Source organism: Nomascus leucogenys, chromosome 3 (assembly GCF_006542625.1).
Source record: "Nomascus leucogenys isolate Asia chromosome 3, Asia_NLE_v1, whole genome shotgun sequence".
Classification (NCBI taxonomy): domain Eukaryota; kingdom Metazoa; phylum Chordata; class Mammalia; order Primates; family Hylobatidae; genus Nomascus; species Nomascus leucogenys.
In genome coordinates, this window is record NC_044383.1 from 16,299,436 (window position 1) to 16,326,399 (window position 26,964).

General features: G+C 48.1%; 1 protein-coding gene across 1 annotated transcript in view; it reads right to left on the minus strand.

Moving 5' to 3' along the window:
• The window catches only part of SLC18A2 (solute carrier family 18 member A2), a 40,129-nt gene extending 13,251 nt beyond the window's left edge, over positions 1-26,878 (minus strand). The window contains exons 1-10 of the mRNA XM_003255006.4: positions 26,773-26,878; positions 26,188-26,323; positions 23,688-24,030; positions 14,456-14,514; positions 13,798-13,881; positions 13,432-13,524; positions 12,565-12,654; positions 12,409-12,452; positions 12,274-12,334; positions 9,978-10,073 (exon numbers count right to left, since the gene is read on the minus strand). Of these exons, the coding sequence (XP_003255054.1) occupies positions 9,978-10,073; positions 12,274-12,334; positions 12,409-12,452; positions 12,565-12,654; positions 13,432-13,524; positions 13,798-13,881; positions 14,456-14,514; positions 23,688-24,030; positions 26,188-26,308 (991 nt within the window). The 5' untranslated portion in view covers positions 26,309-26,323; positions 26,773-26,878. The remainder of the gene's footprint in view (positions 1-9,977; positions 10,074-12,273; positions 12,335-12,408; positions 12,453-12,564; positions 12,655-13,431; positions 13,525-13,797; positions 13,882-14,455; positions 14,515-23,687; positions 24,031-26,187; positions 26,324-26,772) is intronic.
• Between the last annotated feature and the right edge of the window lie 86 nt (positions 26,879-26,964).

The window sequence follows — 26,964 nt, forward strand, 5'->3', positions numbered from 1 at the left end:
GACGGAGTCTTGCTCCGTCACCCAGGCTGCAGTGCAGTGGCATGATCTTGGCTCACTACAACCTCTGCCTCCCAGGTTCAAGTGATTCTCTTGCCTCAGCCTCCCAAGTAGCTGAGACGACAGGCACGCACCACCACACCTGGTTAATTTTTGTATTTTTAGTAGAAACTGAGTTTCAACACGTTGGTCAGGCTGGTCTCAAACTCCTGACCTCAGGTGATCCGCCCGCCTCAGCCTCCCAAAGTGCTGGGATTACAGGCGTAAGCCACCACGCCCGGCCTCCTATCCAAGTTTTATTGCTGTCCCCATAGAGGACACCTGCATCCCCCAGGTTCTGATGTGCCCAGGGTGATTTTCTGCTAGTGGTGGCAGCAGTGGCCTTGAACGTGTCCTCCACATTGAACAGAAAGGCCTAGCCGTATCAGACCCAGCTTGGCTACCAAGGGAATTATCCACATCAGCTGTGTCTGGTCCTCATCCATTATTAGAACCACAGGACAATCTCTTTATGAGAGACTGCTTTTCAAACTCCTAGTGATTTTAGTATTTTTTCCTTGAAATCAGATATACCAGACTTGATTCCAAGCCTTGCCCATACATAGTAAAAGTTACTTTGTTCTCAATCAGAGGACTGCATAAGTGAGACATGCAGGTAAATATCAGATGACTGAGTGCCTGCTACGCTCAAAATGCATGGGGCCTGGAGGTCCTTCTCATCCCGGCAGCTGGCCACACACTCACAGGCAAGTGTGATTTTGTCTCTTTAGGATAAATCATGAACGTCTACCATCAAACCCAGAAACAAGCTGAGTCTTCCAACACAGCAGGGACTTCCAAATAAATGGCTCCATGAGCTAAATCCAAAACCAGATCATTCTAGACATGGGGGTTCTGGGAAACACTAATAAAGAGCAATCTCATTTCATTTTCCAGAGAATTATTTCTGTCATGCTTAGCAATATGTGGTGGCCAAATAATTGTTCAGTGTAATCTGATTGAGCAAACATTTACTGACAGCCACGTGCCCAGCACAGCACTGGCCTGCAGCAAAGACAATGACAACGTGATTCTTGTCCTGACGCAAGTGTTTTGAAGGAAAGGAGCAGATGACGTTTAAACTGTGACCTGGCCAAGTGAAGAACATAACAAAAACACAGGTGTCATGCTCTGGGGACCTGGAACTGCATCTGGTCAAGCTCCGCAGAGCAGATGGTATATAAACCTGGCCTCAAAAGCTGTGTCGTCATAGGACTTCCTACCAGCTCTAGAGACCGTTAGTCCGGACAGTAAGATATCATGACAACCTTTGTGCCATGATAAGAATCCCCAAGGGCCAGGTAGGTATAAATGAGTAAAACAAGCAAATTGCAAGCAAAAATAACAGTGCAGATACCAAGATAAAGAACCACTGACATTCAGCCTCAGTGTCAGAGAAAGAAAATGGAAAATGGAGAGAAGAGAGGTCTGTGGCGACCCAGAGGGCCCAGACTCCATCCAGAAGGCAGACGCCACTCCCTGTGGCCATTCACTCCCCTGAGGGACTGTAGTTCCAGCATTGGAAGATCCTGTTTGTTTGTTTTTTGAGGTGGAGTCTCAGTAGAGGCTGAATGTCAGTGGCTCTGTTGCCCAGGCTGGAGTGCAATGGCACAATCTCGGCTCACTGCAACCTCTGCCCCTTGGGCTCAAGTGATCCACCTGCCTCAGCCTCCCAAAGTGCTAGGATTACAGGCATGAGCCACGCACCCAGCCTCAGCAAGAATTCTTTCTAGGGCTTCCCCCGACTCAGTGAGAAAAGTGTTGGCTGGGACTGGCCTGCAACAGTGCCCTGGGCCATGGCAGGAACCCTCCCTTCTGCGGAGCAACACTCTTCACGTATCTCTGCTCACACCACAAAGTTCACCAAAGGGAGAGCTTCTACCATCCCTTGTGATTTTGGTACAATCTGGCTTCAGCCACGACCTTGGGCAGCCAGTGAGGGAGAGGCTCCGGCCATCACGAAGCCTGCGGGGAGCCGAGCTGGCCATCCAGCCCCGGAAGCAAAGCTGGAAATGAGACCTTGGGTTTCCTCCAAGCTCCAGATGACCCCTCCCTGAAGGCCAAGGGCTTGGCCTAGAACCAGAATAGGGGCAATGGTCTGCCCTGTCCTATGGCAGGCTTAGGAGGATCCTGAGTCCTCGCACCCCAGAGCCACAGAAGGCTGGCAGTCCCTCTTGTCTTCTGGTACAGGCCCGTGTCCTACCCTCCGTCCCACTTTGCATCCCCACAGCTCATTAAATACAAAGGGGCTGGAAGAACCAGAAGACAAGAGTGTGGCTCCATCCTTGTCTGGGGCCTGTTGCCCAGGGCTTCAGCTTCCCTTTGGGGGCTTGTAGGCCTCACCCCGAACTGTAAGTCCCTAAGTCTCAAGGTGTCCAGAAAGGCCATCTGACCTAGAACTCAATTATAGAGAAAACACCATGAAATCATTCTTTCTCCACCCACTCAAGCCCAGGGCTTCCCCTCAAGTGGCAGATGAGGAATTTGGGCGGCAGGGTGGCAAGGGAGCCACATGGAAGATGGGTGAGCTGCCATCTTTACCACCCCTAAAAAATGTGGCCAAAAACAATGCCTTCAGCAAGAGCAACCCTGTGCCACCCATACAGCTAATAAGATTGTTTGCCCTGACTTCAAATATCACAGTCTTTCTCCAGAAACAGTGAGGGGAAGCATAAAGGCAGAACAGCCTTCCTTTCACCCTGGACTGGAGCAAGCTCAGAGAAGATTCCTGAACACCAGAGGCTGGGCTGCAGGGGCAGCTCCCCACCCTCAGCACTGGGGCCTCAGCATTGCGTCACTCACAGTACCCCATCCCCAGGGTCAGGGATCCATGCGCTGAAAGCTACAGAGAACTAGGGAAGGTGGGGTATTTCCCCTCCTGCTGGTGCTGACACAGGAGGCAGGTAAAGAAACCTGATTCTCTTGAAGACAGACATGTCTATCTCTGGGGCAAATGAAAGGAGGAACCTCGGTGGTGGAAATGTGCAGCAAGCTGGTTGAGTGAACGTCTGGCGCCGGTGATAAGCCCCACACAGCAATCTGATGAGATCCAGGCAGCCTGCACTCTGCTATCTGCCCCTGATGGCCCACGGCTTCTGGCTGACTTTAAAGATTTTATAAAGAAAGCCTCAGGCTTTGTCTGAAGAGGATGAGCAGAAAACATCTTAAGTGTCCTGCACATGGCCAGGACACATTCAAAGAGGATGAGAGTTCAGCTAGGCGGCCGAGAGACCCATTTCACGCCTGTAATCCCAACACTTTGAGAGGCTGAGGCAGGAGGACAGCTTGGGCCCAGGAGGTCGAGGCTACAGTGAGCCATGATTACACCAGTGCACTCCAGCCTGGGTGACAGGATGAGACCCTGTCTCTAAAAATAAATAAACAAATAAGAGCTTCTCAGCTCAGGAGTGCATGCAACGTCAACACGGCAGCTCAACTCGGCAGTGCACACCCCACTTGGACAGCAGGCTCCTCCTGAAAACACCGAGAGACCCACGTCACCTCAAGGACGAGAGGGAAGAAGAGCTGGGAAACAGCCTCTCCAGCGTCAGCAGTGGGTATGAGCAACAAGGCCAGAGAGTGTCTTCTCATCTGCTGTTCGCTGACTCGGTGTCAGATCCAAGTCCACCCCTCCTGCCAAGCAGCACGCCTCTTTAGGAGCTCTGAAGGTCTTTGGGCTTCCTCTTTAATCTTGGCTGCTAGGGAGTTCAGAGCTAAATTTTCTGCCTAAGAAACATTCTTGTTTAGTTCCAAGAATCCTTCCTCCTTCGCTGAATACCTCTTCTGATGTCAGGCTTGGTTTGGGTTTTGTTTTATGACACAATTCACAAGGCTTAAAATTCACCCTTTGGGCCGGATGCAGTGGTTCACGCCTGTAATCCCAGCACTTTGGGAGGCCGAGGCAGGTGGATCACGAAGTCAGGAGTTCAAGACCAGCCTGGCCAAGATGGTGAAACCCCATCTCTACTAAAAATACAAAATTAGCCAGGTGCAGTGGTAGGCACCTGTAATCACAGCTACTCGGGAGGCTGATGAGGCAGGAGAACTGCTTGAACCCGAGTGGCGGAGGTTGCAGTGAGCTGAGATTGCACCACTGCTCTCCAGCCTGGGCAACAGACTGAGGCTCTGTCTCAAAAAAAAAAGAAAAATTCACCGTTTGACAGTGCATGGTTCAGTGATGTTTAGTGTGTTCACAGAGTTGTGCAACCATCATCACCATCTGATTACAGAACATTGTCACCATCCCACAAAGAAACCTCACACTCCATTAGCAGTTTCCCTCCATCCTCACCCCCTCTCCCCCAGCCATTTGGGACTTTTTAGGTATTGTTCGATGAGAGAGCAGAGCAACTTAATTCAGATCCCAAAGACACTGGTACTCAGTCCAGGCCAACTGCAAGGAGGCAGGCAGAACAGGGAAAGTCTAAGCCAGGGGTCAGCTCCTGGCAAGACACCCCCCTTCCCCAGGGCTGGATGCCTGTGAGAGAATAAGGTCACCCGAAGAAAGGTTGGGGACATTGAAAATGTCTGCTTGATTCAGAACTGAGAGTCTCCATCTGAAGCTATCCACATGTACCTTGAAAGAACTATAAAAAGAACATAAATCTCTAGGAAGGACTGTTGATAAATTCTTAAAGAAAAAGGTGTGTAGGGGAGGACTAGCCTTCCAGATATGCAACCACATTCTAAAGCTACAGTAACTAAACAGGAATGGCAAGTGGATCAATGGGATGAAAGAGAGAATCCAGAAAGACAGCCAAGAACTTGTGGTCCTTGAGAAAATGATGAGGATGGGAAGAATCAGATCCACTACTTCAGAAATGGTCCTAGGACAACTGGCTGGCCATACAGGGAACAAAACTACTAGGTTCCTACACATGCCTTGGGACAAAATAAATTCCATGTAGGTTCAAGATTTTAATGTAAAAAACAAATCAAAAATGTATTAAGGGAAAACACAGGTGATTAAAAAAAAAATCTTAGCATGGGAAAGGCCTTTCTGAGCTTGACTTGATATGACAATGACACTAAAGGGAAGCCTGCTAAACCTGACTAGTGGCATTTTAAATATTTGAGTGGCTAAAAAAAATCCATTGAAGAAAAATCCATAAAGTCAAAAGACATAGAACAATATGAGGGCAATAGCTATAAAACATGTGGTAATAGATTATTATCTTAATACATAAAGAACACATAAAATCAGTAACGACAAATAACTTCATAGAAAAATGGACAGAGTATATTCATAAGAAATTCATAGTAAAAGAAATACACATGGCTAATACACATATGAAAACATGCTCAGTTTCACTCATAAAGAATTTGTGGCTGGGTGTGGTGGCTCACACCTGTAATCCCAACAATTTGGGAGGCCAAGGCAGGTGGATCACCTGAGGTCAGGAGTTTGAGACTAGCCTGGCCAACATGGCAAAACCCCATATCTACTAAACATACAAAAATTAGCTGGGTGTGGTGGCACACACCTATAGTCCTAGCTACTGGGGAGGCTGACGCCACGAGAATCGCTTGAACCCAGGAGGCGAAAGTTGCAGCAAACTGAGATTGCACCACTGCACTCCAGCCTGGGTGACAAAGTGAGACTCTGTCTCAAAAAAAAAAAAAAAAAGAATTTGTAAAAAATAAATTAAAGTGAGGGCCAGGCGCAGTGGCTCACGCCTATAATCCCAGCACTTTGGGAGGCCAAGGCGGGTGGATCACCTGAGGTTGGGAGTTTGAGACCAGCCTGACCAACATGGAGAAATCTCATCTCCACTAAAAGTACAAAATTAGCCAGGTATGGTAGTGCATGCCTATAATCCCAGCTACTCAGGAGGCTGAGGCAGGAGAATTGCTTGAACCCAAGAGGCGGAGGTTGCAGTGAGCCAAGATCGCGCCATTGCACTCCATCCTGGGCAACAAGAGCGAAATTCTGTGTCAAAATAAATAAATAAATAAATTAGTTAATTAAAACGAGACCCCCTTTCTGTCCTATTCAAGTGGGAAATGCTGAAAGATTGTTATTACCTGTGTTAATGCAAGAGCCACCAAATAGTCAAATGTCTGTCTTTTTTCTTTTTTTTTTTTGTGAGACGGAGTTTGCTCTTGCTGCCCAGGCTGGAGTGCAATGGTGCAATCTTGGCTCACTGCAACCTCCACCTCCTGGGTTCAAGTGATTCTCCTGCCTCAGCCTCCCAGGTAGCTGGGATTACAGGCACCCCCCACCCACCACGCCCAGCTAATTTTTTGTATTTTCAGTAGAGACGGGGTTTCACTATGGTTGGCCAGGCAGGTCTCAAGCTCCTGACCTCAGGTTATCTATCTGCCTTGGCCTCCCAAAGTGTTGGGATTACAGGCGTGAGCCACCACACCCGGCCTACCTTTTAAGAATGCACCCTATAGATACATTTCCAAACATGAACAGGAATGCATGTTAACCATACGCTGCAGTATAGTTTCCTCTTTCTTTTTGAGACAGGGTCTCACTCTGTCACCCAGGCTGGAGTGTAGTGGCATGACCACGGCTCACAGCAGCCTCGACCTCCTGGGCTCAGGTGATACTCCCACCTCAATCTCCCGAGTAGCTGGGACTTCAGGTGTGCGCCACTACTCCTGGCTAATTTTTTTGTTGCTGTTACTGGGTTTTTTGTTTTTTGTTTTGTTTTGTTTTTGTAGAGACAGGGTCTCGCTGGTCTTGAACTCCTGGTCTCAAGAAATCCGCCTGCCTTGGCCTCCCAAAGTTCTGGGATTGCAGGCATAAGCCACCGCGCCCAGTCTGCCATATGGTTTCTAATGGCAAAAACTGGAACTGTTAGGGAAGCAGAAGTTACACCATTTTAAGCTCAGCTCCATCTTAAAACCAGCAAAGCACATTCCTTGCCAGTCACGACCCATAGTCATGAGATGTTTAGAGTTAAGCAAACAGCCTAAAGATACGTACAAGGACACTCTCCTACAACAGCAGAAAGTCCAGATGTGCTCTCTGAGGACGCCCTGCTCTAACAGAGTTGTTTCTAATAAACTTGCCTCTTCTCCTGTGTTCTGTGACATGCCTTGAATTCCTTCCTGAGTGATTTCCAAAAACTTTATCTTGGGGTCTGGATTGAGATCCCTTTTCTGGCAACAAAATGAGCCCAAATGCCCAATAATAGGGACTGACTGAGGATTTCAATAGTTATATATTGTTTTATTTTAACAGTAAAACAATATGCAACCATTAAAAAAGAATAAACGGTTTCCAGTTAAACAGGGCAGACTGAATCTATAGGTTTTTCTCCACTCCCACCTCAAAGTCCATTTAAATGCTAGCAAAGGAATAGAAGAAAATTCTAGACACACAGCCCACCCCCCTCCCGCCCCCATACCTTCCTGAGGACAAACAGAGTGGGAGAAGAGAAGGGACAGTACGAAGAAGAAGCGAGCAGAGGACACCACAGAGAATGCTGGAATCTTCCACCTGCACATGGTGAGGCCAGCAAGAGGCAAGAGCCGTTGTGCCTCACAGCCAGAAGGGAACTGAAGCTTCAGGTACTGTGAAGGTGGGGCTGAGAGCAGAGGCTGTCAACATGAAAGCAGGCCGAGAGGCTGTGTTAAGAGCAGTGGGACCCCCAGCACTCCAGCCTTCACCCTGGCAGGAGACAGTTTCTCCAGAGAAATTAACCAGAATGGGAACCAGGAGCAACACAAGAGGCTGAAACAGGAACATGGTGCGAGGGTGTTATTGCAATAATAACAACCTCACCAAAAATCCCCAAAACACTCAGGGTATACACAAAAGGCTCTTTAAATTTAAGATATGATAGCACCAATTTTAAAAACTCAATAGGCAGTTTAAAAGATGAACAGGAATAACTCAATGGAAAAGGGGAAAGACAAGAAATTAGAAGCATAAAAGTAGGGAGTCTAACACTCAGCCAACTGGAGTAAAAGAGGAGAGAAAATAGGGGGATTCATTAAAGTAATAATACAAAGAGTCTCCCCGGAATTGTAACATGGGGTTCCCCAAGTGCAAGGGCTGATTAAGCAAGTGTTCAGCTCAGAGGAGGAAAACAGACCCCACTGCGAATCATCAACATGGACTTTTATAACCTAGAGAAGAAGTAGAGGTCCCTCGGGCTCCTACAGAGGCTCGGATATGAGGGCAACACTGGCCTCCCCTACAGCAACCCTGGATGCTAGAAGACAACAGAACAGCAGCCTGAAAACTCCCAAGGAAAATGATTTCCAACCAAGAATTATACACGCAGACAAAGTCAACCAAGTGTAGGATGAGGGTAAAATATTTGCAACTATGCAGGGTCTCAGAGACCTTCACTTGCCACGCACACTCTCTCAGGAAGCTGTGGGAGGCTACGCTGTACAATAAGGAGGAAGTCAGTCAAGGGCAAGGAATACGGGAAACAGAAGAGAGGCACAGAAGATGCTGGGGTGATGGGGAAGGAAAGTCTAGACCGAAGACCTAGGACAGACATCCACAAACAAGCAAATACACAGAAAGGTCAGGTTTGCCAACACTTGACTGCAATTGGAGAATTTTTCATCTTTGCCAGAAACTGGTGGATATATTCATACACACTACATAAAACATTAAGAAAATTAAAGGACAAGGCAACAACCAACTCCAGGAAAATTAGATTTGCAAAAAGAAAGGAAATTAATCATGGTACCCTACATAGCTCAGTCAGCTGTGAACAATAATTACCCAGTCACAATAATGTCAGTGCTGAATGCCAGTCTAACAAGAAGCTGTAATGCAATTATTCGGGGAGGACAGAAGGTGGGAAAATGTGTGAGCTGGTTGTTTGATATTTCCATGTGGCGCTGCAACGGCATTAAATAATCCCCATCTACTGTATTAGGCAGCTGGTGGACAATGTCAGACATTGGAAAATTTTTAAAAAGGGGGAGTAATTAGCCAGGTGTGGTGGCACATGCCTGTAATCCCAGCTACTTGGGAGGCTGAGGCAGGAGAATAGCTTGAACCTGGGAGGCGGAGGTTGCAGTGAGTGGAGATCGCGCCACTGCACTCCAGCCTGGGTGACAGAGTGAGACTCTGTCTCAAAAAAAAAAAAAAAAAAGAGTCGGGGGTGTACACATATTATTTAGAAACATAAGGGTATCAGCAGAAGAAAGATCTAAAAGAGTTGAAGGTAATGGAATCTGAAGGGCTTTAGGGATCAAGAAGTGTGGGAAAAAGACAGCTGTTTTTCCTTATAATTCTTTTAGCTTTGACTTACAATTATGTACATGTGTAACTTTGATAAAAAATAAAATTTAATTTTAAAAAGTAAATCTATGTGTTCTGACATGGAAACATGGCCACAAAATTGCATGAAGGAAAAACAAGAGGTCACACAGTGATGTAAATGGCAAAATTCACTTGGTTGGATTTTTAGGCATTTCATGCAATAGGGTGGTAAACACAGAACCATCTAGAAAAAGACATAGAACTGTTAACAATGACTATCACAGGGGATGGGCTGGGGGAGGGAGAAAGATGAGCATGAAATTTAAAAATGTTTTACTTCCTCAATCAACACACTTTGATTTTGTTACAATAAGCATGTATTACTTTTCAAAATTAAAAATACTTTTTAAGAATTAATCGTTTTAACAATTAGTTAGTTATTAGTCTCTTTCACATAAATTTTATGGCTGTCCGGTTAGTCCAGTTCAGAAACAGGGGAAGATGCTGACTGTACTTTTACTCTCATTTCTGCCCAGATCTGATGTGCCTGTGTGAGTTCTGCACCCCTCAGGGATGATGGATAAACCAGAGAACAAACAGACGCCAAGGCTGCCCTAAGCAATGACCCCATTAAGAGTCAAACACAAGCAATCACTTTATTATCCCCATAAGGGCAACTCAGCAGGGATGCCCTGAGGACAAAGGCTGCCCTGGGGACAAATGCTCTTGAATCAGAAGAGCCCACCCCAGTCCTTACCCAGCTGCCACTTTCGGGAACACATGGTCTCCATCATCCAGATGGGCAGGGCCGGCTCCAGCATGGCGATGCCCATGTTTGCAAAGCAGATGGAGCCTGTAAGGGAGGAAAGGGCTTTGTAGTGGCTTCTGCCTCCTCTCTCATTTCCAGGCACAGTTAGACTCCGTGCGCCTACAGCTCAGATAACCGCAACTTCTACTTTCATTAAGTAAAGGATAAATCGCATATCAAGGGGACAGCAAAGGCTGTTTATCATAATCATCATCATCATCGTTGTCGTCGTCCATCATCATTGTCGTCGTCCTTATTTTAAACAACTAGAATCCCAGAGACAAAGTTTGGACTGGAGGCAGCCCTAGAGATCCTTTGGTTTAGCCTACCCAATTATGGTTTTATCAATGAAGAAAGGAAGCCCAGTTTATTAATGAAGTAGCTTGCTTGGGGCCACCCAGCAATCAGGCCACTTCCAGACCACACACAGTCTCGGGGCAACCTGAGGCTCTCGCATCTGTGTTTTGCTGTGCAATAAACGTGGGCATTTCTAATGATACCCTGAAATGCCAGAAAATCCAAGCAGGATCAGGTGCATTCAGTACAGGCATGCCGTCGGGGCATTTTTAAAGCAGGATCAGGTGCATTCAGTACAGGCATGCCGTCGGGGGGCGGGGTGTTCAGAGGTACATAAGGGCACCTATGCAAATATTCATGATCTCTTAACCAGAACCCTTTGCAAATATAGAACTATCTGGAAAAAGACCCACAGAACTGTTCTCCATCATTCTGGGAACTTCCTGTGTTGTGCCTCTTGGAACCTCTAATTTGCTACAACAAATTCAAAGAATATTGTGCAATCATGATGAAGGTGCACATATAATGAAGAAAGATCTGTTCATTCGATATGACATTTAAAGGCAGAGCATATCAATGGCAGGACTCCCCTCAAGTTGAGAGCCACTTGGCTCTCAACTCCCTTCCCCAGTCCAGGCTGCCTGGAAGTGTCGATGACAGTCCAGGAGTGCTGGGTAGCATCTTTGTGTCTCCTGTGAGCAGGGACTAGACAGTGAGGTTCCAGGGAAGCCCAAGACAGGACAGGTCCAGGCTGCACAGCCCTGCTCAGACGTGCCCAAGGTTCAGGGAGTCACATTTCTGGAGCCCCTGACCCTCACCATACCTCTTCCTCCCCACCTCAGATGCCAGGGTTCCAGAAGCATCTGAGCTCTGAGATGCCCCCTGCATCTTGCAGACCTCACTGCATGAATAAGTCACCATGCCACCTCCATATCCCTTTGGCCAACAAGCATGATAGACAGGGTCTTGGCCAGGGTTACATACCTGCTGCCCTAATCAAATCCAGCAGCAGAAGGGTTAAACAAAACCAGCCTGAGGGTTGACAAAGGCTGAACTTAACTACTAGTGCCCAATTCTCCCAGGCGCCCTCCAGCCTACCTGTGTTAAGGAGCCGTGCTTAGACACATCTAACCCTAACTGGGTCCAGTGCTACAGTGCAGGCTGCCCCAGAGACCAACACATCAGCACGCGGCCAGACCTTCTCCTGGCCTGACCCCAAGGGTCTGCTTACCTTGGTACTGAGGCCCAGCAACACCTACACAAGGCTGGTCCCTGGTTAGGCAGCCTGGGCCCTGGCAAAGCAGGCAGCCTCCTACCACTGGGACAGTCTTGGGGAACAGTCCCTTGGATAGATGCAGACCATTATCCTTCCCAAGAGTCACAAAACCCCAGTGCTTTCTTTTAGCCCCCCTAGGCCGAAGCATGTCCTTTAGCCAAAGGGTGTTTGAACGGCCTCCCTGCTGCTCGGCAGGGATGCTCTCTGCAAGAAGGGAGCCCCTCTGGTCCCTGTGGGGCTCTGCTGTCAGTTTCTATTCATACATGGCAAGGTGAGTCAGACTGCCCACCTGGGACCCTTGCCTTGAGGCCAAGGACTCCTTCCAGAAAGTTCAAGGCCAAACTGATGGCCTTCCATACAAACACAGTGGGCAAGCTTAGCTCCAAACAAACCCAGCTGGGCATCCCCAGGACCCAGGCAGCTCTGCAGAGCCCAGCATACGCCATTTCGATTTTCCCGAAATGAGACAAAAAGGGCCTTGGCTGAGTGTCAGAAAGCAATGGTGGAAGAAAATCATTTCCTTTGACTTGTAGCCTCTTTGCCTTTTCTGTTTTTCTATAGCCCAACATTTCTAGCAGCACAACGAAAATCAGCCCTGGCCATCCACCCCTGCCTCTAGCACGCGGCCATCACCTTGCATTCCCCTGACTGAGAAGACCCACAGAGCCCCACCTGCAGCAATGAGGATGTACGGGTCCTTCAGCAGCGTGGTTAGGGGTGTCCCTTTCTGACTCTGTCAAGAAAAAAACACGGGTCAGAAGCATCACCATGCCCCCTCCCCCAGGGCCCTCATTCCCAGCCGCTTACCTCTGGCTGCACCCGGGACGGCTGGAGCACAAAGAGCTGAATAGCTAAAAAATAAAAATAAAAAAGACAAGCCCCTCTTTAGAAAGCAGGTGTGGCCCAAGCACGTGCCAGCACGATGCCAAGGTCACAGCAAGGCGCCCATGTGGACTCACTCACCTCCATCCAAGAGCACCAGGGCGGCCAGCACCAGGAATGGAGCCGTCTTCCCCACAAACTCATACAGCACACTCCCGAAGGGGGGGCCCACTGCAGGGAGAGAAAGTGGGGATACCACCCCGGGACACATGCCCTCTCCCTGTACTAGAACCATCTATTTGACTCTTGTGTTTCTCTCTCTACTTTGTTCCAATAAGGCTTTGGGGTGGCTGCCCTATTGTTCTGTTCAGTTAGAGTTCAGTTGTCTTGGCAACTTCCTCCAAGTGGCTTTTCCTAAGAAATCGGCAAGAGTCTATAAAGGTCACCCTGAAAGCAAAGGCCCGAGAGAAACAAGATCCAGGCCCAGGGCTGGGCTGCTTCCACTGCACAGGAAAATGTGTAAACAGAGACTTCGCTCCTTGTACACCAGCGCAGGCAAGGCTGCAGGCTCCTGGAAGCAAGCGGGAAATTGGGAGAGGAAGGAAAAGGCTCTGAATCCCTCTCAGGGAAGATGTTTGTCCCCTGGTCTGGGAAGTCAGCCAGGGCAGGTGGGGGAGGCAGACCCAGCAAGCAAGGTTCTCTGTGATCACAACTCATTGAATGTTCCCGAGGAAAGGGTCCGGCAGACCATCCTGTTCAACCTTTAGTTTTCCATCTGGGCCCAGGGAGGTTTGGGGCAGAGGCAGGGGAAGCCCTGATCCCCTCCACCCCCAGCTCAGGGCTCTTCCTACCATTTTTCAAAGTCTCCATGAAAGCAGGAAAGGAAAAAATAAAAAGGGGACCTCTGTGTCAGTGCAAACTTTGCCAGGGTCACGGGGCAAGGACTGCCGCTGTCCAGCACCAGGCAGGCCCCTCTTGCCAGTTTGCCTACACAGGGGCCTTACCCACCTAAGACCCCCATGGCCAGGCCTCCCAAGGCGATTCCCATGACGTTGCCTCTCTCTTCATCATCTGTGTAGACGCTGGCAAGCATGCCCATCCCTACACAGGGAAAGAAATGGTCAACAGGCCAGGTCCAGGGAACAGCAAAAGAATAATGCGTGACTCGCCTTCCCTCTCCAGCCAGCCTTGTGATCTTCCCAAACCTGTCAGATTCACTAAAATGTAAGACCAAATAGAACCCAAGAGGAAAGTGGGTGCCTTCTCCCAGAATCCCCAGCACCCCAACCACCACCAATACCTGAATTCCCTGAATGAGTCCAGCTCACTCTGCAAGGGGCCCCTCACGAACTCACTCAGGCATTTCACACCTACCAGCCACAGAAGAGCAGGACGAGCCGATGCCCTGCAGCGACCTGGCGATCAGCAGGAAGGCATAGCTGCTGGAGAAGGCAAACACTGCCAAGAGAGGGGGTCCAAGACCGCACATCAGTGCTGCTGGGACACAACCGTCCCAAACAGGGACATTTCAGAAGCCCCCCTTAACCCAGTGGAGCATTTGCATGTTAGCCACCTTGTGCTTTTGTTCCATAAAAAGCTATCAATTCCTTTCTGCAATTGTTGCCAATATACAAACCTCCCAGGCCATATACTTTTTTTTGAGACAGAGTCTTGCTCTGTCTCCCAGGCTGCAGTGCAGTGGTGTAATCTCGGCTTACTGCAACCTCCGTCTTCCGGGTTCAAGTGATTCTTCTGCCTCAGCCTCCCCAGTAGCTGGGACTATGGGTTCATGCCACCACACCTGGCTACTTTTTGTATTTTTAGTAGAGACGGGGTTTTGCCACGTTGGCCAGGTTAGTCTCGAACTCCTGACCTCAGATGATCCGCCAACCTCAGCCTCCCAAAGCGCTGGGATTACAGGCATGAGCCAACCATGCCCCACCCCCAGGTTGTATTCTTAATTCCCAGCTCATGGGCATCAATGCCCACCCTGATGAGACCCACACTCAGAAGGAAAACACCAGACACTTACTAATTGTTGAGACAAACATGATGCAGAATCCCGCAAATATGGGAATTGGATAGCCAATTCTGCAAAACACAAACATCAGACAAATCTGGTGACTGCAGGCTATTTTTTTAAGGCTTTATATTGATTTTCTCCTGGCTACCCTTTGGGATCAGACAGATAAGTGTTTGGTGGACTTTTCTGAAAATTCATATACTCAGTGCTTCCTATGTGACCTTTTTGTGTTTGACTGTCTTGGAACGTGAATACATTTATGGACTGCCACTGTGAACAGAAATTTCTCTGGAATAAATGTTAACACAATATTGGCAAGTAACCCAGAAACATCCAAAATACACGGCCCCTATTTCTGTCATTTTTAAAAAATGATTCCTTTAATTATAGTCTTTGCTAAAGCTCTCCCAAAGGAGCCACTGCAATCAAATGATTTGGGTAAAAGGCCATCAAGTGATTCCACTGGCAGACTGCAGTGTGTCTAAGAGGCATTAGGAAGCAAGATGTTAAGATCTGCCTTTCTGTTGACCCCCATGAGGCCAACCTAGAAAGACAAAGTCTCATTTTCTGTGCAAAATTTCAAAATCCAAATTGCTCCGTGAGACCACTGCTCACCTAGGACTCTGGCGCCAGGTCAACAGGGCTGGTGGAAAGACCCTGGCATTCCCCTATGCCATGTCTGGCTGGACACGTGACCCTGCCACTTAATCTAGGGAGGTCTCCTCTCAGCCCCTTGGAGAGACCACCACCCACCTCCCAGGACTGGAGTACAGAAAGAGATATGGATGTTAAACTATTAACACCAGTGCCTACAGCATACAAGGTGCCTAAGAAATGTCATCTCCTCCCTCATTCTCTTCCTTCTTTGTCCTCTGTTTCTGCTGGATCAAGCAGACAGCTGGGTCCCTGCTCTGTGGGTGGGGCATGAGAGTACAGGCAGCTTCCCAGCCCCTCTGTCTTGAGAGGAAGCCAACAGTGGCTGAGCTCTTGCCCAATTGCAGGTTTGCTCCAACCCAGAAGAGCCTGAAACATCTCTAAGTCTCTTCTGTCTCTAGCTCTGGACCCTCAGGAACCTGGAGAGGAGTCAAATGAATCCAGGAAGGCAGAAGGGCCAAGCATCCTGAGCTCTGGGCACAGCCTGGAAGGGTTCTTCCATTCCAGGCTTTAATAAAAAAATTGTAATCGGCTGAGCATGATGGCTCATTCCTGTAATCCTAGCACTTTGGGAGGCCGAGGCAGGTGGATCACCTGAACTCAGGAGTTCGAGACCAGCCTGGGCAACATGGCAAAACCCAGTCTCTACTAAAAAAAAAAAAAAAAGTACAAAAAATGAGTCAGGCACGGTGGTGCAGACCTGTAATCCCAACTGCTTGGGAGGCTGAGGCATGAGAATTGCTTGAACCTAGGGGCAGAGGTCGCAGTGAGCTGGGATCGTGCCACTGCACTCCAGCCTGGGTGACAGAGCGAGATTCTGTCTCAAAAAAAACAAACAAACAAACAAACAAAAAACCATAATCACAACGCCTTCATTTAAAGTTTACACTCAGTTCTCCAAGCATTTACACCCACCAGATTTAGTCATGATTTAATAAGGGCACTATTTCACCTCCCTATGTTACAGATGAGGAAACTGAGGCATGACATCATGATATCTGTCATTACTTATCAGATGTCATCAGACTAATTTCACCTGGGCCATTCCCACATGGCTTTTCCTTGTAAACTTTACCACCTCCTCCAGTACCCAAACAGCATATATGGCTTTAAATAGAATCTTTCCAAAAATTCTCTTGACCATACTCAAATATTTTTTAACTGCTTCACCTGTATCCAGAAACCAAATACCAAAAATACAGAGAGTAACTCACAAGCATGACAGATTCCCAGTCAGTCCCCTCCCACAAACCATGCAAAGATTCCCCTGCTATGAACAGAGGTGAGCTTGTAATTCACAAAGTGGGGCTCCAAGCAAATTGGGTAAACCAGAGAAGATGCCAGGATTCTGACCTGCAGTTCAGATGGCCATCAGGTGGCAGCTTCTTCTGTCTCAGCCCACCCAGATCTGATTCTCTGTGCCCCTTATTCATGTGGACAAAAGAAACCCAACACCAGGGGCTCACACGGCACTGCAGGATACTGAATCAGGAAATGTCCAGGAGGCTCAGAGAGGAGAACTCGCAGGCAGTTTATTTTCAGCAACTACAGTTTGTCCCATGAAAGAACGGGCATATGACAATCTTCCTGGCTGTCCTGGAAGAAACATAGGCTTCTCCCTCTGTTCAATATATATTTGGAAAATCTAGTCGTTGAAGTACCAATACATATCAAAGCTATTGGAATTAGGGGCTTCACTCTTGTTTCACCAGTTCTTCATTTTGGCTATTTATAAGGCTCTAATATGGAACCCATCAGGCGTCAGGGACATCCCTGAAGGCAAATAAGACATCTGTGGCCCTTTCCCAGACTGTAGGCAGAAGCACTGGGTGGTTTCAGGACAAAACTCAATAAAATGTGACAACCCCTGTCTGTGGCCCCCAAACCACCAGCCATACTGTGCCCACTGTTCAGTCCAGGCAGTATTCCAGGTAACCCATCAGGGCACAGCTGGGGTGGGCTGGAAGCCACTGAGGTCCCTCCCTACCTGAAGACTCAGACATTCCCACGACTGTAAGCAGGGAACCAGCATGCTGGGTGGCCTGAGATTCCAAGGGAGGGTAGCTGGTTTTATCCATTTTTCAGATGATCAACACTGAGGCTCAGGGAGGTGAATTACTTGCCCCAAATCCAAGGCTACGGGCACACCTTGAGTGTGTTAACATGTACTAGGCCCTGATGATGTGCACCTGGGTGGGGACACTGGAGCACGTGGGATGGAGAGTGCACAGTTTCACTGAAAACCACAGGGTCTGTGCCCACAGAGGGTTCTTTTTACCATCTGAGGTGCTGTGTTTTCTTCAGAAACACTGCAGCTACTGTTTTTCTTTTTAAGTTTCTTTGGGATTTTAACAATGCATGTATGGAATAAACGAATATCAAAGCTAGAAGGAAAGTCAAGGGCTAGCCAGTCCAAACCCTCACCTTAGATGAGAAAGCTGAGGTTCAGAGACAGAGTGGCTCACCCATGTCTGCAGAGCAAGCCAATGGCTTCAGACACAACCAGGCTCATGTTGCCGCCTTCTGGGTACCGGACACACCTGTGCCTGCACTTTCAACACAGGCCAAGCCACTGCAGGGGCTGCTCGGTGGTAAGCGCTGGGCATCAGTTTTCCCCAGAGCTCGGCTTCAAGGCAAAGAAGACTCCCTGGGAAGCTCCTGGGTCTCTGCCCTCAAACTCTTCTGGCCCCTCAGTCACCCGCCATAGAAGGAGGGTCGTCCAGCGCCCCTAGTCATTGAGTGGTGGGCAGAAGGACCAAACCCTTTCTGCTTCCCCACAGTACCTCCTAAACAGACAGAAACTCAACTGACATTAGTCACAATCTGTGTCTGAGTTGCCCCCCTTGTCTCAATTCAGGGCCATCTCAATTAAAGTATTGCTAAGCAGAGCTAGATCTGATTCGGCAAACCTTTAGCCAAATGTCATCCTGGCCCATGGTCATCCGCTACAGAGCATCACTAATCAGTTAATCCAATTTGAGTAAGACTAAAAATCATATATCGAATCCCTAGAAAAACATGTAAAACAGTAAAAGTTATGTTAATTATATATACTTAGTCATTGGAGAAACCCCGTCTTTCCCAAATGGTCAATGAAGACAATACTTCTCTAGTGTTAATAATTAGCTTATCCTTGCCATAGAGACTAATGGAAGCTCTCTTCTCATGATTGCTAAAACCACAGTTTCCTCTAACATGGTAAATTACAAAAAGCATACAGACTACGGAGCCCCGAAGGGTGCAAACTATCACCAGATGCAACGAGAGACAACAACTCCCTTCCAGTGATCCCTACACACTCCTAAAAGGTGTGCAGTAAATCAATGTCAGTAAATGGAATGATATTTTCAATTTGCCTGGATATAGCAGGAGGTTTGTCAATCATTTAGTAAATAAAACAAAATTCTTCAATTCCACTTGTCAAAATTCTTAGGTCCTGCTTGTCTTTTTCAGCTACCAGAGAGTTCCAGGAGGCACGGACTTCTCACCTTCCTGGGCGTGAGCCCTGTTCTCTGACACACAGCTTAACGGAGGCTTTGCTTCTCCTAGGAATGTTCTAATTCCACAGCCAGTTTCCTCTGATTTCAGAAGCAAAGACTCGTCAAACCCTCCCTACCATCCTAACCACATCCAGGACGGGAGATCCCTTCTCAGAACAGCTGGTTTCCCTGTCCATAGAGAAGCTGAAAAGGTCACCACTTATTCCTACAAAGCCCACTTCAGACCCACTGGCTGAAGCAAGCAAAAAAATAAAATAAAACCACAGTAGATTTCGTAGAGATTTCATGCCCTGTGGCTTCCTCCTTGTCGTTCAGATGTTAGCTAAGATTCGCAAGGAAAAAGAACTGCTTTCAAATATACTGAGTAACTATGGAAATAAATTAAGCCACTGACGCTGGCTTGATAAAAAGCAGATCACCGAGACAATGACAAGCTAAGAAGGAAGCAAGGGAAACGGTCCCCAGCAATGAAGTTAACTCTTTCCCAAGCCAGTCGTTTGGTGTGGAATATCATTTGGTTCTGAAGATACAACTATTATTTCAACCTTATGCTAAGCAAGACCACAGTGCCACATCGTTACCTGACTGAGGGAAGAGAGAAATGTAAACATGTCCCATTGTTCATGTGCCTGGAACATTCCTCTTATGTACATATATATCTAAAATTTGCTTCTTAGATCAAATGATGACCAAGCATCACTAGTATAATTTCTGCTACCACCTGCACACAACTGCAATCATGAAATGAATAGTTCAGCTAGAACTATAAAATAAGAGGCAAGAGGCTCCAACATGGAAATCAGATCAACCCAGCATCCTCAGGCTTTGTTGGAAAGTGTGCTATTGGCCAGGTGATCACTACACACACCCAAATCAAAGGTTTTTGCCACCTATCTGGTGGCATCTATTTTCAGTAGAAATATAGTATCTGAATAACAAATGAAACAGGAGGAATGTGCATCCTATTAGCAGCTAAATGAACCCAAGAATTGTTACTCTATATTTTCAGGGTTTGGTGTGAGAACTTATCGAATATTTAAAAACAACAGACAGGGCCGGGCGTGGTGGCTCACGTCTGTAATCCCAGCACTTTGAGAGGCTGAGGGGGGAGGATCACTTAAGGTCAGGAGTTCGAGATCAGCCTGGCCAAATGCTGAAACCCCATCTCTACTAAAATACAAAAAAAATTAGCCAGGCGTGGTGGCACATAGTCTCAGCTACTCGGGAGGCTGAGGCAGGAGAATTGCTTGAACCTGGGAGGCAGAGGTTGCAGTGAGCCGAGATAGCCCCACTGTACTCCAGCCTGGGCAACAGAGCAAGACCCTGTCTCAATAAATAAATAAATAGATAGATGATAGATGATAGATAGATAGATAGATAGATAGATAGATAGATAGATAGATAAACAGACAGGCGGCCTACCTTTTGTGACTCCTACCCACAAAAGCCACACACATGGCACCATCATGACCGTGAACAGAGGATTCCCGTTATGGTGTGGTGCGCTGTAGAATGTCTCGATTCAGAGTGGGTCCCACTTCAGTTAAAACAAGCAGCTTTGGAAAAGAATAGCTCTGCCCAGCCTGACTACAGGAAGCTTTCCCGACACATCTTTAGGGATGCACAAGGCTGGACCAGTTCACATCAGGGACTGGAAAAAGACTGAGTATTTCCGGGACCAGGGAGGGTCCGTGTCCACAGGAATCAGGCTGATCTTTTCTAAACTCTCTGCTCATTGATTAAAAATAGCAAAATCAGCAACTCACTGGGTCTTCAGCAGTTCTGCCTGGTACAACCAGGAAGAGCCCAAGTCAGTGCAAGAAAGACAGATTTCGAGCTGCATTCTTTATTTCTAGTAGCTAAAAGTACACGCTGTATAATCATAAGCAGGTGGGAAGAACAGGAAGGGGGGAAGAACAAAGCTTGAAACGGGACAATCGGGACACGTGGCTACAGTCCTGCCGCTGTTGTGGTAAATGCTTTCTCCTCCTGAACTGCAAACTCCTTTGCCTATAAAATGCTAGGACTGGCCCAAAAGCTTTCAGGAAAAGTCTCTGCAAGTTCTGATGCTCCATATTTTTAACTACTCTTTAATCAGAAACATATTAACCAATTTTAAAAAGCCTTTAAACATATTTGTTTACAACACTGAAGACTTGAGTCATACATCTTGCTCATGGAGGATGCGATTGGCATAGTTTACATCAAAAGACTGTTTGCAATGGCTCACAAGTTAACTCCTTGAAGACAATTAAAGGCAAATGGAATGCATTTGTCCCTTCTCTGATTCCATCTGAACTGTGGTGGGAAGCAGAATCTTGGAGTGTCCAAAAGAGCTGCCCAGTCCCCAAATTCATATCTACCAGGCTTGGAAATTATGAGACAAATCACAAATCAGGATCACAATATGAAAATTTATTTGCTTGCTGGGCGTGGTGGCTCACGCCTGAAATCCCAGCACTTTGGGAGGCTGAGGTGGGCAGATCACCTGAGGTCAGGAGTTCGACACCAGCTTGGCCAACATGGTGAAACCTCGTCTCTACCAAAAAATACAAAAATTAGCCAGGCATGGTGGTGCATGCCTGTAATCCCAGCTACTGAGGAGACTGAGACATGTGAATTGCTTGAACCCAGGCGGTGGAGGTTGCAGTGAGCCAAGATCACACCGCGGCACTCCAGCCTGGGTGACAGAGCAAGACTCTATCTCAAAAAAAAAAAAGAAAAAAAAAAATTTGTTTGTCCTTCCATTATTACCAGGCAGCACTAGAAAATCATTTTCAAATTTGCTGGGTAGCTGGGCAAAACAGTTGGGGATTACAATTTTGCTCTAGATAATTTCCAAAGTGGATTACTCACCATGAGAATAGACTAAATTTCACAAGTCACAAAATGGAAGATAATGTTTTTGAAGTCCCAAACATGAGCCTGGTGTGGCTACAGCCTCAAAGCCACTGGAGTATTTAACAGGGGAAAGGGCTCACTGGTTTTAAACAAGCTTCTTCCCCATGGCATAAGCAAAGCATTAAAAATAAGAATGGGATTTTTTAAAAAGCTTTTCATTTGCCATTTGCGTTTGGAAGATTGGAGTACTCACATCATTTCAGCTGAATTTCTAAGTATTACACTGTACGGCTAGTAACGTTCCACCCAAGTGATTGGCAAGGTATTATTACGATAATGTCCTCAATTTTCACCTACAGTATTTGAGCTGTTTGCTTTCTCAGAATACAAAACCCTGAGCTATTTTCTGTAATTATACCAGATGCATTTTAAGAAGCATTCTTAGTCTTGAAAAAAGGAAAGAAAATAATCCTGCAACTACCGAGGTCTGTTTGGTTTTTCTCCTGAGAACAGAGGAGTCACTGAATGTCACCTTCTTAATGGGCTCACAGTCAGCCCTTTGCTGGGTTAATTTGCTTAGCATATTTCATGTAGCAGCCTTAGAATATTGCTCTGCACAGACTAGAGGGCTGGACATGGCTTGAGATTGTTGAAATCAATTCAATGGCACCCTTCCATCCAGAAAATCCAACTGCAGATGTTGAGAATGTGCTCCTATCCGACTCAAGCTCCACGTGTCCAAGGGCAGCTTGTGCTGGCAGAAGGCCAGATCTGCCATCCCCTCCCTGAGCCCCAGCCACCACCCAAGGCTTCCTCACCTCTCAGTGCCCCTAACCCTAGAGTCACACAGAGCTCTGCTCTCAGAGCTTGGTTGATTTAATGCTCTGTTGCCACCTTGAAGTGTTTCATAATGTTTGAATGTGGGGCACACATTTTCATTTTGCACTGAGACCCACAAATTATGTAGCCAGTCCTGCGCCCCACTCCCCATGCCAAAGGCAGAGGAAATGCGAAGTTCTCCCTGCTCCCTGCCTACCTACCCTGCTTAAAATAGTGCTTGATTCACTCATTCTCTTTGGCTTTGGAATCTCTAATGGCTCCCAACTGTCCCACACAGAATCCCACTCCTTTCTCAGCCCAGCACTTGGTGCCTCTTACAGCCTAGCCCAGCCCTGGTTTCCCCTGCCTCTTTCATTCTGACCTCTCCCCACCACCATCTCTTCCATCTCTAGTCTTTGTTCCTGCTTCTGGGCCTGGTCTGCAGGTAGGACTCTGGGCACACCCCTCCCCACCATTTCTGGTGTTTAACAATATGTATGCCTCACACGTGTAACTTTCACCTAGGTAGCTACACTGTGCACTTGGCGGCCCACCACCAACACTCAACTGTACCAGCTCCCACTCCTTGCACTGACACCTTGGGGGCCTGCCTCCTCCTCTCAGCTGCAAGGCCCTTCTCCTGAGCTTGGAGCCCCCACGGACCAGGCAGAACTGGTCCACCTCAGCTATAGAAGAACAAACACTTCACCAACAGTGGAGAAGTAAACAGTCATTCCAAACAATGTGGGTTCAAAAAAGTCTGGAACAACCTGATTCATCTGAAGCTAGTTTGGGCAGCTTGGATTATCCAGACAATAACCTCAGTTCTCTTCCTTTCATGCACGTGGACATGGCTACGTAACCAGCAGAAGGGAAGAACACAGCCCGTGACCTCGGCATCAGCTCGGAGCTCCATCTGTGCACCAGTACGTCCAACCTTTTCCCACACTCCCTACCTGGTATCTGTGAGAGCCTTTAACATGCCAGTTCCAAAAGAAGACACCTTGGCTCTCTACAGAGAAGTGCATGGCCTGAGGTAGGAGATAAGAGGAGGCCACATGGCTCATAAAATAGGATGACAGCCATGGCGGCTGTAGAGTTCCTGCTGCCAAGGGCGATTCTGACAAATGCACTTACGAAACCTGGCATTTAGACAGGCCAAAGTCCTCCCACTCGGTGGAAGAGGTCCTCTTTATTCTGTCTTCTTTAATGTTTTCTTACTTGTTGAGCAACAGAAGGGAGAATAGAATAGGAAATTGTGGTTATCTGGGAACAGAGACATAGGGGAAGGAGACTGGGTTTTCCCCAGCTCACCCACCATGGATTTTCCAGACTCTCACCAATGAATAAGAAGCAGAATTCCAGGAAGGACATAAGCTAGGACTGATCCAAATATCAAACTCTTTGACTAAAGTAATCTGCCCTACCTGTTGGTCAGCAATCCTATGAAAGGGTTGGTGATGAGCTGGACGGTGGCTTTCGAGGCAAACAGCAGACCAACTTGCACGTTTTCATTCAGGAGGTCTTTGTCTTCACTGGGACAGTCGGAAGGAACGGCGGACGCGTTGGTCACCATGTGCTGTGTGGTGGTCTGATGAAGCGGCAGGTCTCTGGTAGCATTCCCGGTGACCATGGTCAAGTTATCATAATAGGAGAAGATGCTTTGGAAGCTCTCTGAGATGGAGGCCGTGTGCACTGGCCTGGCCGTCTGGATTTCTGTAGCATTCTTTTCGTGCTTAATGCTGTACAGATAACTTGGGATGATGGGGACTGGGGATAAGAGCAGAATGGCAAGGTGGTGATCACACTGAAACCCTCTCCAGGAAAAAAGCCAGCAAAAAACTATGGTTGTGTCGGCCAGGAGCAGTGGCTTACACCTGTAATTCCAGGACTTTGGGAGGCTGAGGCAGGTTTTCCTGAGGTCAGGAGTTCGAAACCAGCCTGGCCAGCGTGGAGAAACCCTCTCTCTACTAAAAATACAAAAATTAGCTGGGCATGGTGGCACCCGCCTGTAATCCCAGCTCCTTGGGAGGCTGAGAAAGGAGGATCGCTTGAACCTGGGAGGTGGAAGTTGCAGCGAGCTAACATTGCCCCACTGCACTCGAGCCTGGGCGACAGAGTGAGACTCTGTCTCAAACAAACAAACAAAACAACAACAACAATAAAACTATGGTTGTGTCAAATGCCAGAAGAGATCCAGAGAGGTGACAGGTCTATCCCAAAACAGGAGCCCTGTGCCGTATGTCTACAACGACATTGGAGCAAGTTCACTTTGCTTAGCTCACCAGAAAGAACCAAGCCCCCAACAGCCCTGAGAACTGTCTCCTCTCAAAAGGCAGCTGCTGTGCTGAACTGACTGGTCCCAGAGATTCTGTCATTTGTGAGTTTCTTGCACATTGTTCCTTCAAGGAATATTTCAGAAAAGCAAAATGTGGTCTGACGTTAAGACAGTGCTGACCTGGGGTCAACCAGTGCTTCTAAGAAAGAGAGGCTCAAAAGAATTTCAAATGAATGAATCAAGGAAACAGAAAACTACATTTGATTATGTGTCTTAGAAAAAAATTAACCTGCAGGAAGTAATAACTTAGAAATTCTGCAACAGGCCCACTTCATCCTTCTATTATGTGAGTGGGAATCTGCAATTTTTCCTACAACTTGTAAGATTTAAGAATTCCTAAGGCTTTCACAAGGAAAAGCAAAACTGAAACAGGCCGGGCTCGGTGGCTCACGCCTGTAATCCCAACACTTTGGGAGGTCGAGGCGGGTAGATCACCCGAGGTCAGGAGTTCAAGACCAGCCTGGCCAACGTGGCAAAATCCTGTCTCTAATAAAAATACAAAACTTAGCCGCTTTGGTGGGGCATGCCGGTAACCCAGCTACTCGGGAGGCTGGCGCAGGAGAATCACTTGAACCCAGGAGGCGGAGGTTGCAGTGAGCCAAGATTGTGCCACTGCCCTCCAGCCTGGGCAACAGAGTGAGACTCCATTTCAAAAAATAAACAAAAACCAAAATAAAAAGCAACAACAAAAAATACAAATTAAATTGTGAAACATATAATCCAAGCTGTGAGCACATGTGTCCAATGGAGCGTTCGAGCCAAAGCAGAACTAATGCCGTTGGTACTGAACAGGGATGAGCTCCATGGCTCTGATAACTCCTTGAGATGAAACCTATCAGATGCTCTGAAAACTGCTGTGAGAAAATCTGCAAATGGAGAGAAAGGAAACAGCTCCCACAACTTACAGCCTAAATGAGTCATGATTTTTTTTTCATTCATTAAAAACTGGGATTTTTTTTTTTTTAAGGAAAGGCATGCCAAATACTTCTCTGTTAATGGGCCTAATCAAGAGACCTGGATTTCGATTATTTAATTTTTCAAAATTCCATTATAGGAAAAATAATAAAACCAACATTGTTCAAATTGTTCTTGCAATGGTTCCTGAAATATTTCCATCTCAAGTCATTCACTAATACGGTATATCCAAATGTCTTTTTTTTTGGAGTAAGGGATCGCAACTTGCTCTTTTAGGTACTACACCAAATTATTAACCTGCCTTTTCGAGTAGCCCAATAATTATTCTAACACGTAATTTTGAACTTTAGGAATTTCTCTTCTGGAACAGAAATCTTTTTCATCGCAGTGAAAGCAGGCAAGAGGATGCGGGAAATTATCAGGGGGAAACATAAGTTCTGGGTCTTATCGGATGTCACAGTTTTTGACCAGAGCATCAGGAAAGCGAAGCCACCAACGCGGCTCCTCCTAGCCCCGGCGCGTGGCAGTCTGGAGGGGATGTCATTTTGCAAAGCGAGTTCTCCAACTTTCCCGGGCCTTGGCGGAGCTCCGGGACCGCGCAGGGGTAAGTGGAGTGCCGGGGAAGGGGCGCTGGGGCTAGGGTGCCGGGGCAGGGGTACCCTGTCCGCACGTACCCACGACAGTGAGCAGCATGTTGTCCAGCAGCAGCGCCAGGAACACGATGAACAGGATGAGCTTCCGCGAGCGTCGGCTCTCCTGCAGCCAGCGGACCAGCGCCAGCTCGCTCAGGGCCATGGCTCCGGGGCTCCGCTGCGGGCGCGGCGCGCGGTGAGGACCCAAGGCGGCCGGGGACCCCCCATTCTCCCGTCCCCCAGGCCGCAGAAGGGTGGGTCAGGGAGCCGCGCGCACCGGCATCCGGGGACACCCCCGGACGCCCAAGCCTCGGCTCACCTGCCTCGAGCGCGTCCCCACGAGCGCCTGCGCTCCCCGGAGAGCGCCCGCGAGCGCCGTCGGGGACCCAATCTGGGGACCCAACCTAGAACCCCTAGGACGCTGCCCTGATCCCCGCCGTCCCCAACTGTGCCACCTCCCAAACTGCACGCTCGGCCCCGTGCACCTTGCGCCCTGCGCCCTGGCTGCCCCAGGGTCCCCGCAGCCCCGCCCGCGTAGCTCTGGGGGCCTCCCTGCCTCCCTGCCTCCCCCGGCCCCGCTCCCCTCCGGCACCGCGCCCTGTGAGCAGGGAACCGGGGCCGCGTTACCTCGGGGTCACTTGCGATGCCTACCCGGGCCCTCCGCGCCCGCGCCGATGCCCGCACCGCAGTGGGCTCCGTCAGTCCGGGTGGCTCCGGGTCTCAGTCTCCGCCCTAGCGCCTCGCCACCGCTGCTGTTTGCCCCGTCTGGCTCTGACGTCACGGCCGGAGGGAGCGGAGGTGGGGGGCTGGGGCGCCCCG